At 48.6% G+C, this 18400-nt stretch overlaps 1 protein-coding gene across 6 annotated transcripts in view; it reads right to left on the reverse strand.

Annotated features, from left to right (window-relative positions):
• Positions 1 to 4450: 4450 nt before the first annotated feature.
• Positions 4451 to 18400, reverse strand: part of Dmtn (dematin actin binding protein) — a 32828-nt gene continuing 18878 nt past the window's right edge. For 5 of the 6 annotated variants that reach the window (XR_012907906.1, XR_012907905.1, XR_012907902.1 and 2 more), the window contains 12 exons: positions 18137 to 18292; positions 16680 to 16724; positions 16039 to 16138; positions 15651 to 15707; positions 15243 to 15395; positions 13535 to 13656; positions 12918 to 13023; positions 6612 to 6676; positions 6392 to 6447; positions 5990 to 6055; positions 5660 to 5740; positions 4451 to 5542 (listed from right to left, as the gene is read on the reverse strand). Coding sequence is in view for 1 of the 6 variants with exons in the window: in XM_075949041.1 (XP_075805156.1) it covers positions 5429 to 5542; positions 5660 to 5740; positions 5990 to 6055; positions 6233 to 6240; positions 6399 to 6447; positions 6612 to 6676; positions 12918 to 13023; positions 13535 to 13656; positions 15243 to 15395; positions 15651 to 15707; positions 16039 to 16138; positions 16680 to 16724; positions 18137 to 18292 (1122 nt within the window). In the remaining 5 variants the exon portion in view is untranslated. Of the gene's footprint in view, positions 5543 to 5659; positions 5741 to 5989; positions 6056 to 6232; positions 6241 to 6391; positions 6448 to 6611; positions 6677 to 12917; positions 13024 to 13534; positions 13657 to 15242; positions 15396 to 15650; positions 15708 to 16038; positions 16139 to 16679; positions 16725 to 18136; positions 18293 to 18400 lie in introns of all 6 variants that reach the window. The other variant, XM_075949041.1, reaches the window with a different exon arrangement.

The raw sequence follows: 18400 nt of genomic DNA on the forward strand, positions 1-18400 counted from the left end.
GCCTTTCGACGTCCCTTGGAGTGACACCCAGAGACTTCTAATTTCTCATGCGTCCCCACTGCCTTGCCTAATACAGTAGCCTAACACACTTGGCTGAGAAGCTTTTAAATTGTCAGGGGCACTTCCGAAGACGTAAGGGGGTGGGGGGGATTAGATAGCTCTCCCATTGATATTGGTGCTGCGTTTAATTGTAATCAGGATATTGGTTATATTGGGCTAATTTATGGTTAATACTAATTTCACCTGTTGTTTAGTTCTTTTTAAAAAGTGGTTATGATAAAAGATGTTCCATGAAGTATGCAGTCCGATTGAATTCCAAGCGAATCCAGCTCTTAAAGCCGAGGGAGGGAGAGATTGAAGTTGTAAAAAGGTTTAAAACAAAAAACAAAACAAAACACACACACACACACAAAAAAAAAAAAAAAAAAAAAAAAACAAGGGCTGGGACTGGAGAGGCGGCTCAGGAGTTAAGAGCACTGGCTACTCTTCAGAGGTCCTGAATTCAATTCCCAGCAACCATATGGTGGCTCACAACTACCCGTAATGAGATCTGGTTCCCTCTTCTGGGCTGCAGGGATACCTGCAGGCAGAACACTATACATAATTAAAAAATCTTAAAAAAAAAATCTTAAAAAACAAAAAAACAAAGGCAACATAAGGCCCTTGGTTCAATCCCCAGTACCAAATAAATAAGCAAACAAATAAATAATGCCAGACATGATAATGTAAGCATAATTTTAGCCCTTAGTGAGCTTTAGGATAGCCTGGGCTGCACAGTAAATTCCAGGCCAGTCTTGGAAATCTAGTGAGACCTCAAAAACAAAGAACTGGACATGTAAATTGGGCTTGGTGTCATATGTCTTTGACCCCAACACTCAAGAGGCAAAGGCAGACAGATCTTTATGAGTCCAAAACCAGTCTGGTCTACATAGCAAGCCAAGGCTACTTAGTGAGACCCTGACTCCAGAAAAAAAAAAAAAAAGGAGGGTGTGGTAACTAGGGCACCCAGCATTCAGAAGGCAGAAACAGATGGATCTCAGTGATTTATAGGCCAGCTGGGTCTACAGAAAGCTTCCGGATAGCCAGGGCTGTTACAGGGAGAAAAGCCCTGTGTGTGGGGGTGGGGTGGGGTGGGAGGGGGGAGGTATAGCTCAGTGGTAAGAGGGCTTGGCTAACATGTTCAAGGCCTTGGGTTCAGGCTTCGGCATGACATTTAAAAACCCAAAAAGTAATGCTGGGCATGGCAGCAAAGTTTCAGAACAGCCAGGATTACAGAGAAACCCTGTCTCAAAAAAAAAAAAAAAAAAAAAAGGCAAAGCAAAACAAAACTCAAAACCTCCCAAGGAGTGGAGTTGATGTGTTTTGTTTTTTTTTTTTTTAAATGACATCTTTATTTCTTTTTTTGAAACAGGGTCTGATGTGAACCAGTCTGGCCTCAACTTACTGTGTAGCTGAGGACGACCTTAAACTTCTGTTCTCCCTTTCCTAGTGTGGAATTCAGCGTGTGCCTAACGTCTGCACTGCTAAGGAGAGAGACCAGGGCCCCACGCATGGTGGGCAAGCGTTCTTCCAGCTGAGCTGCATTCTAAGCCCTCACATCATGATTCTAAATAGGGAGATGGGATAAAACCAAGACCAACGCTTTGGAAACCACTGGAATCAAGTTTCCCAGGTTATACGTCTGTGTGTCAGAAGGAAGCATGGAGGTCTTCCCTAACACTTTGCTCTAGGGGCCAAGAGCCTCACTTTGAAGGATTCTAAATTCTCAGGAGTTTCAAATCCTCTGGGGCTTAGTGTCAAAAGGAGTCCATCACACACATTTCCCCGTCCATCTGATCATGTAGTTTTCAGCATTCCTTGGTAACCAGTGAAACACGCATTTTCCACAGCGGCCCATGAGTTCCAAGTGGACAGGAACTGCACAGGCTCCAGCACGAGGAACTTCTCCACAATCAATGGATGTCTGGTAGCATGTGGGAAGCCCAGTCCTGTTTCCCCTGAAGAAATAGCGATATATCACCAGTGCTGGGCAACTGGGGGTGTAGCCAGGTGATAGCGTACTCACCTAGCACACCCAAGATCCTGAGTTTGATCCCCAGCAGCGACCACTTCCCCTAAATTCCCCCCTTCCCCATTAGCTACTCCTTGGTTTTATGTAACTTTGGGTTTCAGATAAAATGTTCTCTCATTTACTGGAAGGAATCAAACTATGGGTCTTACAGGTTTGTTTCAAGGATAAAACAATGCTGCAGACGTAGGACAACTTAAGATCACTGTCCAGGGGCTGGGAAAGTAGCTCACTAGGCCATGTGCCTACCTACCTAGCACACACAAAGCCTGGGTTAGTTCCCCAGCACCGAAGAAACCAGGTGTGACGACCTGTGCCTGCCATCTCAACACTTAGGAAGTAGAAGGGGAATGAGCGATTCAAAACAGTCTTCCACTATACATCCGGTTCGAATAGTAATGAAATCGCTGTTTAATTCGGAGTGATTCTGATCTATTTGCTTTTTTGGCCCCTTCCGGCACGCACCCACATCTCATCTCCTTTTTGATCCTCAAGTGGAACTGCACACGTAGCTCCCTCAGGCTTGCTGCTCTGTGGCAATTGTAGGGGAAGGGCTTGTGGAGGGCAGGGGAGTCACTACCTCCTTTCCTGGCTCCACCTGCCCCTCACTTGTGTTCTTCAGCCCCTCGCTCATTCTCCACTTCTGTTTCCTCTGCCTGGTGCTTGCCAGTCAGCTCACCGCACCCTAACCTTTTGCTGTTCTGCTTCCCTGCTGCATAAGCGCCCTGGGCCCTGGGGAGAGCAGGGTGTCTGAGGTCATCTGAGGCTCCCCCTCAAGTTTCCACCAAGCATGGAACACAGGTTTCTGTCTCACAGAGGCCCTGGAGAAGTGGCAAATAACACCCTGTCTAGGCTAGCCCTTACTTTTATGCCCTAGATACAGGAAGTTACTGTGAGCAATGTCTCTCCACCCCTTCTAGCCTGTGTGAAACCCCTTTCCCATGACTTTCTCAACCTGATGTCACCTGTCCCTCTGACTCAGGGCCGACTGCTTATAAAGAAACAAACATGAATCACAGATGTTGCTCAGTATGTAGAGTTCACACCTAGCAAGCAAGAAGCCCAGGGCTTGATCCCCAGCACTAAATAAGCCACACCTGTTGGTGCATGCTGGCAAGTCCAGCACTTGGGAGGCTGAGGCAAGAAGGGCCAGAAGCTCAACCTCAGATATAAGGTAAGTTTGAGGCCAGTTGAGCTACCGAAGGCCCTGCCTCACACAAGCAAATAAATAATGCCTACAAATATGTGGTATATGCCTGTGTTCCCAGCACTTACAAGGTGAAAAGCCAGGCTTGGTTGTGAGGCAAGTTCAAGGCCACCCTTTGCTCAGGACACTTTATCTCAAACAAAACAACAAAACAAAATAAATGAATAGTCTGGACTGGTGCCCCAAGCCTATCCTCCCAGATACTTGGTACTGAAGCAAGAAGAGCAAGCCTTCCTGTCTGTCCCGAAATTTAAAATTTCTTTTTTTTTTTGTTTTTGTTTGTTTGTTTGAGACAGGGTTTCTCTGTAGTTTTTGGAGCCTGTCCCAGAACTCACTCTGTAGAACAGGCTGGCCTCGAACTCACAGAAATCAACCTGTCTTTGCCTCCTGAGTGCTGGGATTAAAGGTGTGCGCTGTAGTGGCATTTCATTTGTATTTTAATAAATAAAGTTTAAAGACCAGAGAGTAAAACACCCTTACTGACCAGGCAGTGGTGACACCCACTTTTAATCCCAGTAGCCACACTAGTTGCTGTAGAAACCGGGCGGTAGTGGTGCACGCCTTTAATCCCAGCACTAGAGAGGATTATAAAACAGGAGGAGACAGCTCTCAGTCTCATTCTGAGAATTCCTGGAGGCAGAATCACCATTTTCAGACTGAGGTAGAGGTAAGAGCCAGTGTCTGGCTGTTTTGCTTTTCTCATCTTCAGGTTGAACCCCAATATCTGTCACTGGGTTTTTATTAATTGTGCTACAGTGTGCCTCCACTGCCCAGATTTAAAATTAAAAATTTCTTAAAGGGGTAAGAATATTCATTGTGCTGGGCGGTGGTGGCGCACGCCTTTAATCCCAGCACTCGGGAGGCAGAGGCAGGTGGATCTCTGTGAGTTCGAGGCCAGCCTGGTCTACAAAGGGAGTTCCAGGGCAGCTAGTACTACACAGAGAAACCCTGTCTAGAAAAACAAAGACAAACAAACAAAAAATATCCATTATGGTGCGAGCTTGTCTAGCATATGTAAGGGCATGAATTCTGCTCCAAAGGTGGGGATGGAAACAAACAGATTTAGGGACCCAACGCAACCTTTTAATTCCAAGCAGTTACCCCTCCCAGCATGATCACACATACAGTGGACAGGGAGTGCCAGGATCTGGGCAAAAACAAAACCCAGACCTTGGCAAAATATATATATATATAATTATATACACATACATATGTGGAGAGACAGGGACTGGGGAGTGCAATTAGGTAGGGCAGGGAGTGGGGGAAAAAAGCAGCAGAGGGTGCCCCAATAAATTACATTCTGTAGAGAGCACAATAGGGAATGCATGGCAATGAGGGGGGACCTGGGAGCCTGGACTCTCAGTGATGCCCCAAACTAGGCCTCTCTATCCCATGTAGGGGAGGCTGAGACCTGGGTTCCGTAGTCCCTGGACAGGTGCTAGAAGGTGCATCCTAGCTGGTTTTGCCTGGAGGCTGGTGGTGAGGCGTCGTGTGAACAGCGCCTCTGCTCTGAGCCACAGCTTTGAATAGGCCCTAGGTCTTGAGCAAGAGGCTTGAAGCTTAGGGGTTGCAGAATACAGGACAGACAAGCTGGCAGGAGGATGACTTCCCAGCTGGAGGCCCAGGTAGAGCCTGCTTCTGCCAATCAGAGAAGCATCGGGTGCAGGGAGCTGTCAGGAGTGCAGTGGGCTGGAGCCTTTGGGTGGACAGGCACAGGGTCCCAAAGCTGCCACTGCCTGGCCAGGTCTACCTCCCTGTACGGGATAGCAGACAGACCTCACCACTAAGTACCCCTTCATTTCTCCTCACCATCTTCTGGGGACCTTCGTGTGGGGAGACAGAGAGGAAAAGGGTGCAAACATTTGACTGTGTACTGGAGTCCAGGCTGGGTTTGGCTAGGCAGTGGAGCCCAGGGAAAAGATAAGGCCCCCTGGCCCATGTGGGTAAGGAAGTCCATGCCTCACGACTCTGGGACTGTGCACATCTTGGCTCTCTCTCTACCTGAGGAATGGAGCCCAACGCTTCTGCCCTGCCTCCTGCTGCTCCCAGCCTGCAGAGGAAGAGGATGCTGTGGGGTCTCACAGCCCCAGCTTCAGGGCCTTGAAGCAGCAGAGGGAAGGTGCTGTCATGGACAGGGTGAGCTGGCGGGGATGTCAGAAGAGGGAAGCCTTCTTCTTGAGTTCATTCCTCTTCCACAGGGCCAGCTTGCCAAACTCCTCAGGAGACATGGCAAACACCCTAGAGAAGTCCTCTGCTGATAGATGCCTCTGTGGGGACACATGGGCATCTGAGTGACTGAGGAGGCAGGTGGCCTTTACAGCGTCAAAATCCAAGGCAACCCCACTGGGTGACCCCTCAACCACACCCCCTGCATCCTTGCATACCTCAAGCCTCATGCGATCCACACCGGGAGGCAGCTTAGTTCGCCCCTTGTTGGTCACTATCAGCATTTCATAGGGATAGATCTGGAGAGTCAGAGAGAGCTCTCTCAGGTTCATAGTCTCCGGTCCTCAGAACCCTCTGGACTCCCCAGGTCCCCTTGTCAACCTGCAGAGGCCACTGGGATTCATGCCATCTTGCCATTCATCTCCCTCAGCTTCCCTGCTACCTCCCCCTTGTCATCTCCAGGAGCACCCCTAGCGCATTCAGCTTGGTGGGCTTTACCACCCCCCTGAAGCACACCCCACTGTGGCGGTCAGGTCCCCTGCCCTCACCTTCTGCTCCAGCACACAGGGCAGGGAGTTCCCCCGATCCATCCTCCCCCTCTGGCCCTCTCCGTTCTGGGGAGACCAAAGCCTCAGTGAGCCAGAGTGGGCCAGGGGGACCTTCCCAGCCTTACCCTAGGCGTCTTCAGTCTTCGCCAGGCAACTTCTTGGCCCACATCCCCGCCCCCACCAGTGCCCATGCCTGGCCCTGGCTTCCTGGGTTTTTCCTGCTCCCCCTCAGGGGGCACTCACCTGCAGGCCTAAGGAGACAAGAGCCAAGGTTTAGATTTAGAGACCGCTCCAGAAGCTGTACCCTCACCTGACCTTAGACAAATAAACCACGACCCACACTGGACACAGGCTGCCTATGACGTCTGTGGAGATCCCCTTCCCAGAGACCTGTAGCCCCACTGCTCACCTGGGCTGCTAGCCTCACTCCCCGATGGGCTGAATTCTGTGGATTGTAGCTAGGAAATGACACAAAGACATCAGAGAGATCGGAGGGCAACCGTCAACAGTCTCCTTTACTCTGAGGCCTCCCCACTACACGGGGCCTTCAAGTGTTCATCCACTTAGAAACACCATGCACATACACTTCTCCCACGCAGCCCCTGCTTGGTGGTAACCTTACCCGGCTCAGGGCAGTCCTGCCGTAGGAAGGAAGAGAGGAGGACTTAGATGTTCCCGAATGCAAGGCTGAAAGAGAACAGGAAGGCCTGGGTTCGGTCCCTTGATCGCAACAGTCCTTCCTGAGAGGGATGCCTCCTTAGCCTTCCCTGACCAGAAGAACCCAGCAGGCTTCCATGGACTTCCAGCGAGTGTGCTGTGGATTTTGCTGAAGCTACATCTTCCCTCTTCTCTAACTAGAAGTAAGCCCAAAGGCCTAACACGAATCCCAGGCAGAGCTGAGTGAGGCTTGCCATCATGAAATGAGTCCTAGGAGCCACCGTGAAGTAAGCTCTAGGTTTACAAATAAGTGCAGGCTCTCTGTGAAATCACGGAAATGGATCTCTGTGAGTTCAAGGCCAGCCTGGTCTATAAGAGCTAGTTCCAGGACAGGCTCCAAAGTTACAGAGAAACCCTGTCTCAAAAAAAAAAAAAACAAAAACCGGGGCTGGAGAGATGGCTCGGCGGTTAAGAGCATTGCTTGTTTTTCCAAAGGTCCTGAGTTCAAATCCCAGCAACCACATGGTGGCTCACAACCATCTGTAATGAGGTCTGGTGCCCTCTTCTGGCCTGCAGACAGAATATTGTATACATAATAAATAAATAAATATTTAAAAAAAAACAAAAACCAAACCAAACTAAACAAAGAACAAACAAAACAAAACAAAAAGAAATCACCCAGTTATAACAGCGGCATTACCAGCAGCCAGATTCTGGAATCTGACATTATAGTTCAGATAGTTATCACCTGGCACAGTGAATGCAGCCGAGATAGTTACCATTTGAGCTGGCTCAGTGGCTCTGAACCTGAGTTTGGGTCCTAGCACACACATAAAAATCAGGGCATGGCTGTGTGTACCCTAGCACTGTGTGGAGTGGAGACAGGGGCATCAATGCCAATCTAGCTTCTGTTCAAGTGAGTAACACAGAGAGAGATAGTGCAGGACACCCAGTGTCCTCTTCTGGCCTCTATACATGCTCATACCTGCACAGCTGTGTGCTTCAACTACACGCACACCTTGCGGTGGTGGTGTACGCCTATAATCCCAGCCCTTGGGAGGCAGAGGCAGGCAGATCTCTGTGAGTTCGAGACCAGCCTGGTCTACAGAGTGAGTTCCAGGACAGGCTCCAAAGCTACAGAGAAACCCTGTCTTGAAAAACAAAAACACAAACAAACAACAATGGTCGTATTTTGTTGCAGTCACTTTGACAGGTGTTTTGCAAATGTCTAGCCTAGGGCCTAGGCACGGTCAACACCACAAGCATCCTCTAAAGTCCATTGGAAGTTTAGGGAGTGGGAACAAAATAGGCTCCGGGAACCTACCACTTACTTTTGAATAAATTTAGCATCTCTAAAATGAAAGTTCAAAATCTGAAATCCAGTCTGTTCTGGGTTCCAAACTTCTCTAGTCTTGTTGATATAGTTCTCAGTTTTGGATTTGGAAGTGTTTGTTTCAGATTTTTGGATTAGGGGGTCTCCAATTTGGCAAAGTTTATCCAAATATTCTAAAATCCGGGAAATAAAATAAACCGTCCTTAAGCCTGAAACTCTTCAGATCCTAAGCATTTTGGAGAAGGGATAACAGGCCTGCATAGAAAACCATTGGCTCTAAGAGCTGGGAAATGGCTGGGGTTAACTGCTTGCTGCAAAAGCCCGAGGACCTGAGTCTGGGTTCCTAGAACACAGTAAAGGGATGGGGGGGGGCAAAGAGAAAGTCATCAGTTCTCACAGTCACTGTTCATTGCTGAAGTAAGTCTTGTCCTTGCAATAATAAGGAACATTTATATTTTGATTGACAGAATTCCAATATATCAAGTACATATAATTTTTTTTCACTCCCAATCACTTTCTGCCTGCTGGCTGTTTTTATATCAGCTTGACACCATCTAGAATCAACTGGGAAAATGCTCCTACCAGATTGGCCTGGGGGGAAACCTGAGGGGGGGGCATTTTCTTGATGGGTGATTGATGTGGGTGAGTCCAGGCCGCTGTGGGCTGTGCTACCCCTGGTAGATAGTCCTGGAGAGTGTAAGAACACAAACCAGGCAAGCCATGGAGGGCAAGCAGTAAGCAAAACTCTAGGGCCTCTGCAGCAGCTCCTCCCTCCAGGTTCCTGCCCTGCCTGAGTTCTGCCCTGACTTCCCTGGATGATGGACTATAAGCTGCAAGATGAAATAAACCCTTTCCTCGCCACGCTGCTCTTGATCGTGGTGTTTTATCACAGCAACAGAAACTTTTAACTGACAGAATATTTGTGTTTGAAAGCGACAGTCCCAAGGTAATTGTTGTTTGTGACTCTGAGCTGTTAAACCTCATTAGATTGGTGTAGGAGGGTCTTCTTTCTATGTGTTGCTTTCATTGGTTGAATAAAGAAAACTGCCTTGGCCTTTTGATAGGGCAAAACTTAGATAGGCGGGAAAAAGACAACTGAATGCTGGGGGGAAGGAGGCAGGCAGAGAGCCACCCGCCATGAAGCTGCCAGGTCAGACAACCTGAATCTTTCCTGGTAAGCCACGGCCTTGTGGTGACATACAGATTATTAGAAATGGGTTGAATCAAGATGTGAGAGTTAGCCAATAAGGGGCTAGAGCTAATGGGCCAGGCAGCAATTTAATTAATATAGATCTCCGTGTGATTATTTCGGGCATAAGCTAGCCGGGTGGCTGGGACAACAAGCAGCCTGCCAGCCCGGGTGTAAGCCAGTTGGGTGGCGGGACACAGCCCACGGCTCCATCTACAACATTAGATCTATTGAGAACCTACATGACCACCTGATACCTCCACCCGGGGACTGTTCCAGGGGAGGGTGAAGGAGGCACTTGACTATTTCACTTTACAAAGCCAAACGGAAGTCACAGTTCTCATCTTTTTGGCCAAACAGAAAAATCTGGGGGACTAGAGAGATGGTTCAGAGGTTAAGAGCACTAGCTGCTCTTCCAGACGTCCTGAGTTCAATTCCCAGCACCCACATGGTGGCTCACAGCCATCTATAATGGCATGACCTCTTTCATCATGCATGCATACATGAGGACAGAAAACTCATACATTAAACACACACATAAATAAATAAAATTTAAAAAACAGAAGAAGAATCTGAAACACCAAGGCTGAATCCATCCCTAGAGACGATCATTCTCCAGGCTTCAACTATAGACTTTAAAACATAAATACATACATAGAAAAGAAAAAGAAAAACAAAGAAACAAGTGCAAAAAAAAAACTCAAAGCAAATAAATAAAAAAAATGCCCAGTCCTGGTGTGTCTCTTGGCTCCACATCTTCTATACCCCTCCAAAGAGCCATGCCCTGCAGCCCACTGCTGGGACTGCAATCCCTCAGCACCTTCCTTACCAAACACTAGCACTGGATCAGCCCACATCTCCTCCCCTACCCCCACAGCTATGGGTTAGCATCACAACAAAGGTAAGGTCTTGTGGTATTTCCCAACAAGCAAGCTGGGCTGGCTTCCTCTGGCTCAATAGCCCCCCGTCCTTTCTTCCACAGAGGAGGTCTTTCGTAGTCTCCCAAAACACAGGGCTCCATTTCCTCCCCGTGTTCCTCACCACCACTAGATCCAGGGTCTCGCTATGTGGTCCTTAGAGCACACAGATCATTACTGAGCAAGCTACCTGGGGCATGCATGTTCTGCAGGCCTGGGAACCTGGTTGTCTTTTCCTTTCTCCATGAATAATCTTACTTTGTCTTTCCATTCCTACACATATTTGCTGCAGACCCTCCAGCTTCTGGCTGGCCAAACTCAGTTCTCACCCACGTGCTCTACACAGCTGAAACAGTCTCTTCCCCTCCCCCTTTCTTATCTAATTGTAAATTGTTACTCACTTGCACCCAGGATAAAGCCCTGAAGGTTTTCTCTCTTCCTTATCCATCCATACCCTCGCCCATGCAAGGGTTATGAGGGTTATAGGATTCACTTCAGTGGATTTGATCTGTATATTTCTCAGATCTGTTCCCTCTTCTCTGAACCCAAAAAGATGTGTTCTCCTTAGGATACAGTTTGAGTATACTGCCAAGCCTTCAAAACTTGCGATGTTAAGAGAGTAGGAACGGGGCTAGGAGACCGCTCAAGGAGCAAAGGCAAACACCTTGCAACCCTGACGATATAAATTCGATCCCTTGAACCCACAGACGTAGAAAGAAAGAGCTGACTCCTCAAAGCTATTCTCCAATGTCTGTCCAAACACATATGCGTCCTGCACACACGCACGTACAATATATGTGACTAAATAGACGTTTTAAAGGAAAGATGGAGAGGCGGCTTGGCGATTAAGAGCACATAATGCAGTGGGTGGTGGGAGTAACCACCATTAATCCCATCACTCAGGAGGCAGAGGCAGGAGGATCTCTCTGAGTGTGAGGCCAGCCTGATCTACAGAGCGAGTTCCAGGACAGCCAGGGATTCCTAGGGATACCCTGTCTTAGGGGAAAACAAAAAACAAAACAAAACAAAAACCCACATACTGCTCTTACAGAGGACATCAATTTGGTTCTCAGCACCTACACACAGTGGCTCACAACAACCTGTAATTCCAGCTCCAGAGGACCAATGCCTCTGGCTTCCACAGACCCTACACTAATGTACACACACACACACACACACACACACACACACACACACCACACAAATAAAATAAAACCTTTATTTATTTATTTTTAATTTGTTTTTATTTCACGTGAATTGGTGTTTTACCTGTATATATACCCGTGTGAGGGCGTCAGATCATCTGGGACTGGAGTTACAGACAGCTGTGAGCTGCCACGTGGGTCCTCTGGAAGAGCTGCCAGTGCTCTTAACCTCTGAGCCACCTCTCCAGCTCCTTAAAACCTTTCCTAAAAGGTAGGAGTTTAGGCTACAGAGATGGCTCTGTGATTAAGAGCAGTGGCTGCTCTTCTAGAGGACCCCCCCCAGTTCAGTTTCCAGCACCTACATGGCCACTCACAACCATCTATCTAGTCCTACGGGAATCTGATACCTTATTCTGACCTCTGTGGACACCAGGCATGAACGCAGTAACAGACATACATGAAGATAAAATACCCATACATATAAGTAACTCTTTAACAGGGTCTCACCATGTCACTCTGGCTGGCTTGGAACTCAAAATCTAGATCATGGGCCCTTCAAACTCACCAAGATCTACCTGTATTTGCTTTTGAGCACTGGGATTAAAGGCATGCACTACCCAAACAACTTTAGTAGGCTTTTATTTTGAAACAGGGTCTACTAAATTGTCCAGGCTAGCCTTGGATTCAATCTGGAGGCTTGGTAGGTGTGGTGGTTTGAAAGGAAGTGGCCCCCATAGGGAGCAGCACTCTTAAGAGGTTAGGCCTTATTGGAGTGGATATCACTGTGGGGGTGGGCTTTGGGGTCTCCTATACTCAAGCTATACCCAAGTGACACAGTTGCTTCTGCTGCCTGCAGATCTAGATGCAGGACTTTCAGCTCCTTCTCCAGCACCATGTCTGCCTGCATGCAGCCATGTCCCGCCATGATCACAATGGACTGAACCTCTGAAACTGTAAACCAGTTACAATGGTTGGTGGGAGGGTGGAAGAAGGGGAGAGAGGGAGAACTGGGGTTGGTATATAAAATGAAAAGTAAATTTTAAAGAAAATATTTTTTTTTTAAAAAAAAAAGAGCTACGCCAGGCGGTGGTGGCGCACGTCTTTAATCCCAGCACTCGGGAGACAGAGGCAGGCGGATCTCTGTGAGTTCGAGACCAGCCTGGTCTACAAGAGCTAGTTCCAGGACAGGCTCCAAAACCACAGAGAAACCCTGTCTCGAAAGACCACAAAAAAAAAAAAAAAAGAGCTACGATGGTTATGACATCTTTACACTGCGACAGAAATCTTTTTGTTTTGTTTGTCATGTCTGTGTCTCCCTCTTGGACGCAGTGGAGCTTACCAGGGCTTCTCACTGGCCTCTGAAAATACCCACTGATACTCTGTTCCCTCACCTGTCACACTGCTCCAAAGGCCAGGTTGAGTTACATGTCAACTTCCCCCTTGCTGGAGAAAATAACTGTATTTCTCCCTCACGACATCCACAGTGCTTAGCATGTCCTGACCCATAGTAGGTGTTCATTGAACGAAACCCGACCTGCCTGTACTGCTGTTCTCTACTTGTTCTGGCTACCAGCTCCCACGCTTGCCCTCGGGGAGCACACGTGTGGCCTTCACACCAGGACTCTTCAAGAGCTACACACACACCCCTCCACTCCATCCCCACCTCTGGCCACTACACAGAACTCACAGGTATGGAAGGGTGTCCGGTCCGGCAGAGAGCGTGTTTTCCTCCGAATGGGCAATGACTTCTCCATCTCTTCTTTCAAGATCATCTTCCCCAAGTTGGAGGTAACCTGTTCAGGGAGGAAGGAGAATGGCACCAAGCCTGAGACACCAGCTTGCCACCTCTGAAAAGCACAGAGTTGGGGTACAATCCAAGAAGACTAGCAACAGTTTTCCCAAGAAGCTAGTCCACACTGGAGTCCACGTTCATTCAACCCCGTTAAGTTTGTCGGAGATGCTCAGTGGTACCCTTCCACAGCAGCTTCTCTATCCCAGGTCACCACGCCAAGGGCACAACCAATGGCCTTTCTATGATTCCTAGTTCTCCTCCCCTAGGTCAGCCTGCTGGGACCTGGCCCTGGTGGATCCTTCCATTCCTGGGCTTAGGGTCTGAATGTCCAGCCACACCTCTCCAAAAGCAGCCTAACGCCCAGGTATAGCTGGAATCCTGGGAAAGGAGAGGCACTTCCCACCTGTTCAAACGCAGATGCTTCTGTGGCAGGAGTCTTTTAGACTAGCTATGGGACCAGAATATGTGTCACCTAGACAACTGGTGGGTGGGGCTGGGAGCCAAGATGCTACCTTGCTGAGCTCCTCTTTCTGCCGCTCCCTGATGGCCCTGAGCTCCTCTTCAGAATCATCATCTTCCTCCTCCTCTTCCTCTGCCCCCTTTCGAGATGCCTTCCGTTTCCTCCATTCTGTCTCTAGGAGAGAGAGGTCCAAGAATCAATGGGGCCTCTCAGCTACCCACTTCTCCAGTTTGTGAAACAGGGCTGAAAAGAACACTATAAATTCTTTTTTATTTTATTTATTTTTTGTTTTTATTTTTTATATTTATTTATTTATTTATTAAGTATACAGTGTTCTCCCTGCATGTCTGCCTGCAGGCCAGAAGAGGGCACCAGACCTCATTTCAGATGGTTGTGAGCCACCATGTGGTTGCTGGGAATTGAACTCAGGACCTTTGGAAGAGCAGGTAAATGCTCTTAACTGCTGAGCCATCTCTCCAGCCCCTATCTTTTGTTTTCAGAGGTGGGGTTTCTCTATGTAGCACTGGTTGTCCTAGATCTCGATCTGCAGTCTGAACTCAAGAGATCTACCTGGCTCTGCTTCCCCACGTACTGGAATTAAAAGGGGTATGTCACTACTGCCTGACTAAATTCTTTTTTATTTCTACTTAATTAAAAAAGAAGCCGGGTGGTGGTGGTGCATGCCTTTAATCCCAGCACTTGGGATTGGGAGACAGAGGCAGGCAGATCTCTGTGAGTTCGAGGCCAGCCTGGAAAATAAAGTCCAGAGCCAAGAGTGCATGTAACTTGAAGGTAGGTATGTGTTTAGTGTGCAGAAGGCCCAGGACCAGAATAACATGTAATATCAGTAACACGACAATAACGATGGACAAACTGATAAGAAACACATTTAAATTACCTGGGGACCAAGACCTTCTCTCATTTATTTTTCTCTTTCTGAAATCTCCTGTCACAGGGCCTGGGCTATGGCAGAAGCTTAAGGACTGTCTGTTAAGTGACTGAAGAATGAACGGGAGCTGGAGCAATGCTCAGTGGTTTAGGCTGCTCACCGCTCCTCCAGAGGGACCTGGGTTCCATGCATAGCACCTACACGGGTGTTTTTATAACTTCCCGTAACCTGGGCTGCAGTGCAAGCCTTTGCCATAGGTTTCCAGATACTGCACTCTCATGTACATTACCCCCCCCACACACACAGTTCAAATAAAAAAAAAACCTTAAAAAATAATAATGAGGGCTGGAGAGATGGCTCAGGAGTTGAGAGCACTGGCTGCTCTTCCAGGGTTCCTGAGTTCAATACCTAACAATCACATGGTGGCTCACAACTCTCCATAACGAGATCTGGTGCTCTCTCCTGGTCTGCAGGCAGACATGCAGGCAGAACACTGTATACATAATAAATAAATAAATCACAAAGAAATAATAATAGTTGGAAGGTGGTGGCGCACGCCTTTAATCCTAGCACTCAGGAGCCAGGACAGGCTCCAAAGCCACATAGAAAAATCCTGTCTCGAAACCCCCAAATAATAATAACAATAACTATAATAATAATGAGAAGGGAAGGAATTATTAGCAAGCAGGCCCTGCACAGCAACACGAAGAAGTGCAGGGGCGAGACAAGCAATGAGCCATGGAACGAGGGAAGCACAAAGGCTGGGAAGTAACAACCAGGCGGTGGGTGAGAAAAGGGTTCATGGGACCAAGAAGGAATAGCAGACAGGGATCCCAACCTCTTGTTCTCCCCTTTCCCCAGTTTTTCCTACCCACAACGGCCAGCGACGGGGGACACGGCCAGTAGTCAGTCTCTATCTTGGCTGGCTGGTTGGGGTCAGGGGGCTGTGCCGCAGGGAACTTGGATGACTCGATGATGAGGTCCTCGATGAGATGCTTGCTCTGAGGGCTGCCTCCCGTGGATTCTGCAGATGGGCCCAGGTTCAGTCCACACACCACCCCATCTAACCATGCAGCCAGTCAACTGGCCCACCCTCAGCCTCAGCTCCCTCAGCTCTCCCTTCCCACCCAGGAGATCTCAGACGCCCAGCAAGCAGAGAACACAGGGTTCTTGCAGGTAAAGTTATCCCCCATCCCTCCCCAAATCTCAGCATGTGGCCCAGTACCACCCTACCAGTAGGTGGCAGGAGAAACTGCCAGGAAGTCAGAGGAATCCTCACCTCTCTGCTTGTAGATGGGTGGCTTCTTGTAGATGTTGGAATCCGGGCGGGTGGTCTCTGAGAGAAGGAACAGGAGCAGATGAGGAGGGGGCATGATGGCAGGGGGTGGTGGGTCCAGGAACAGAATGGAGACAAACAGAATGGGGCCATGAGCAAGACTGCTGGCATCATGCCTCATGAAGTAGAACTTCCTGTCCTTTTCTGGGTGTGTGAGAAGGAAGACATAACACGGCAACTATTGCTACTGATTCTGCCTGGCATCCTGGTCCCAGAGGGTCCAGCTAGGTCTAAATCCAAAGAGCAGGGACTGAGAGGAAGGGAAATGGGGTCATGAAGGAAAAATGAACTCCCGGGGAAAGAACGTAACTAGGCTGATAATAAAACATACCAGGGTGGTGGAAATGGGGCAGGCTGGTCCTAGGGGTCCCTGTGGTCCTTGGTGTTGAAGCCTGAGAGATGAGTCCAAGGGTCCTGCTGTCCGCCCATACCTATGGAGAGGTATGTAGCTCCTAGGTCCCGCCATCATACCTCATCTCTTTCCCTTGTACGTGGCTTTACCTCCGACCACCTTCCAAGTCCTCCCACACCAGCAGCCTACACCCCAACCCAGGGACAATGTCATAGCAGAAGAAGAACATTCAAAGAGACTAGAGGAATGGCTCAGAGGTTAAGAGCACTGGCTGCTCTTCCAGAGGACCCAGGTTCAATTCCCAGTATCCACATGGCAGCTCACAACTGTCTGTGAACTGTTTCAATGAATCTGGCACCTTTATACCACATGAACATAAAATAAAGTTAAATATTAAAAAAAAAAGAACATTCAAAGACTCTATCCACCTGCTCAGTGTGCCTACCCAGAAAGAAAGGGTTAAATGACATCCTGGGTCTGGCTGACAGATGAGTTGGCTGGTGACCAACCAGTCAGGATTTGCTGATTCTATCATCCCCTGCACTTTGCTGAGCTGAGACAAGGCATGTTGGGGGAGGGGAGCTGGGGGCCCCAGCAGAGCGGGACTAGAGCTGACTTACCTCTGGGGATGGTGGGGGGGATGTGGATTTGGGTGACAGTGAGCACTGTGAAGGGAGAGGATTATCAGAGTCAAGGGAGGCACTAAACCCTAGAACCTCAGAGGGGTGACTCACCCCCATCACCCAATTTCACCTGCTTCCCTAGCCTCTCTTCCCTCTTGATCCTTGCCCATCTCTGACCTGACCTTCATCCTTCCTCTGCCCAGTGGTTCTCCCAGCCCCCAGTCTTTTCATATGAAGCTCAGATCTGGGAGCACTATGCTTTACACCCTGACTTCAGAGCCTGACAGGCAAGGAATGGTGAAATCCAACCAACAAGCAGCCAGGATGGAATCCGTTCTCCTTGGCTCCTTGGTACTGAAGTTTTTCAGCCTGACAATCTGCCCACACCAATATGACCTCTATCTTTTCCTAAAATTCAAATTTTACTCTTTTAATTATGACTGTGTGTGAGTATGGGCACATACATGCCACAGCACACGTGTAGAGGTCAGAGGTCACTTTTCAGGAGTCAGGGCTTTCCCTCCACTATTGGTCTCTGGCTGTCAGGCTTGCATGCATGCAAACCCTTTTACCTGCTGAGCCACCTCGGTGCTCCTGACTCCTTCCTTCCTTCCTTCCTTTCTTCCTTCCTTCCTTCCTTCCTTCCTTCCTTCCTTCCTTCCCTCCCTCCCTCCCTCCCTCCCTCCTTTCTTTCTTTCTTTCTTTCTTTCTTTCTTTTTTTCTTTCTTTTTTTGTTTAGTTTTGTTTTCATTTTTCAAGACAGGCTTCTCTATAGCTTTGAAGTCTGTCCTGGAACTCACTCTGTAGACCAGACTAGCCTTGAACTCACAGAGATCCACCTGCCTCTGCCCCCAAATGCTGGGATTAAAGTCGTGCACCACCCCACCACCACCCGGCTTGTTGTTTTTTGAGAAAGGGTCTCACTCTGTAGCCTTTTGGCTGGCCTGGAGCTCACTACATAAACCAGGCTGGCTTCCATTTCTTAGAGCTCTGCCTGCCTCTGCTTCTCTATTGCTGGGATTAAAGGTGTGTGCCACCATGACTTGAGAGGACTTCTTTCTTGAACACAAGTGGCAAAGTACCTAACCAATATTGTCCCATGCACTACCCTCCGGGGTGCACAGGAGGAGTTACCACTGCTATGTGACAGAAAGATAAAACGAGGCTACAAGTCTACTCCTTCAGCTAGAATTTCTGGAGCTCCCGTTGTGTGGCTTGTTTTTTCTACCACCTTCCACTCTCTCTATGTTTCCACTGTTTAGCTAGGGCTGTTCCTGCTGATTCATACCCCAGCCTTGAGTCTGATGCCCACTTTGCCCAAAACATGGGTTCATTCCTGTGTGCATAGCCCATTTCTGTCTCCAAGGTCTGCCAGGGGCATTCCCCACTCACTACTTACCTGGCTCCCTCCAGGCATGCGCAAGCGACCCCCCCCCCCCTTACCTCCCCCTTACCTCCCGGCTTCTGGGCAGCTCCACGTGCTCCAGGAGAGAATAGGTGAAGTGGGGCTCGTAGATCATGAGGTCAGGTCTCTCAATGTCCAGGATGGCCTTGTCCTTGGGGATGGCAGCCAGGTCTTTGTAGCCCAACACCTGGTTGTCCATCTTGGCCTGAAGGGAAATGGTTCAAATGGAACAGAGTTTCCCAAAGTATCACCTAAGGACGGACGCTTGACCTCACATTGGTTATCAAGAAAACGTTTTCGATGTCAATTCTCA

This window comes from Microtus pennsylvanicus, chromosome 15 (assembly GCF_037038515.1).
Source record: "Microtus pennsylvanicus isolate mMicPen1 chromosome 15, mMicPen1.hap1, whole genome shotgun sequence".
NCBI lineage: Eukaryota > Metazoa > Chordata > Mammalia > Rodentia > Cricetidae > Microtus > Microtus pennsylvanicus.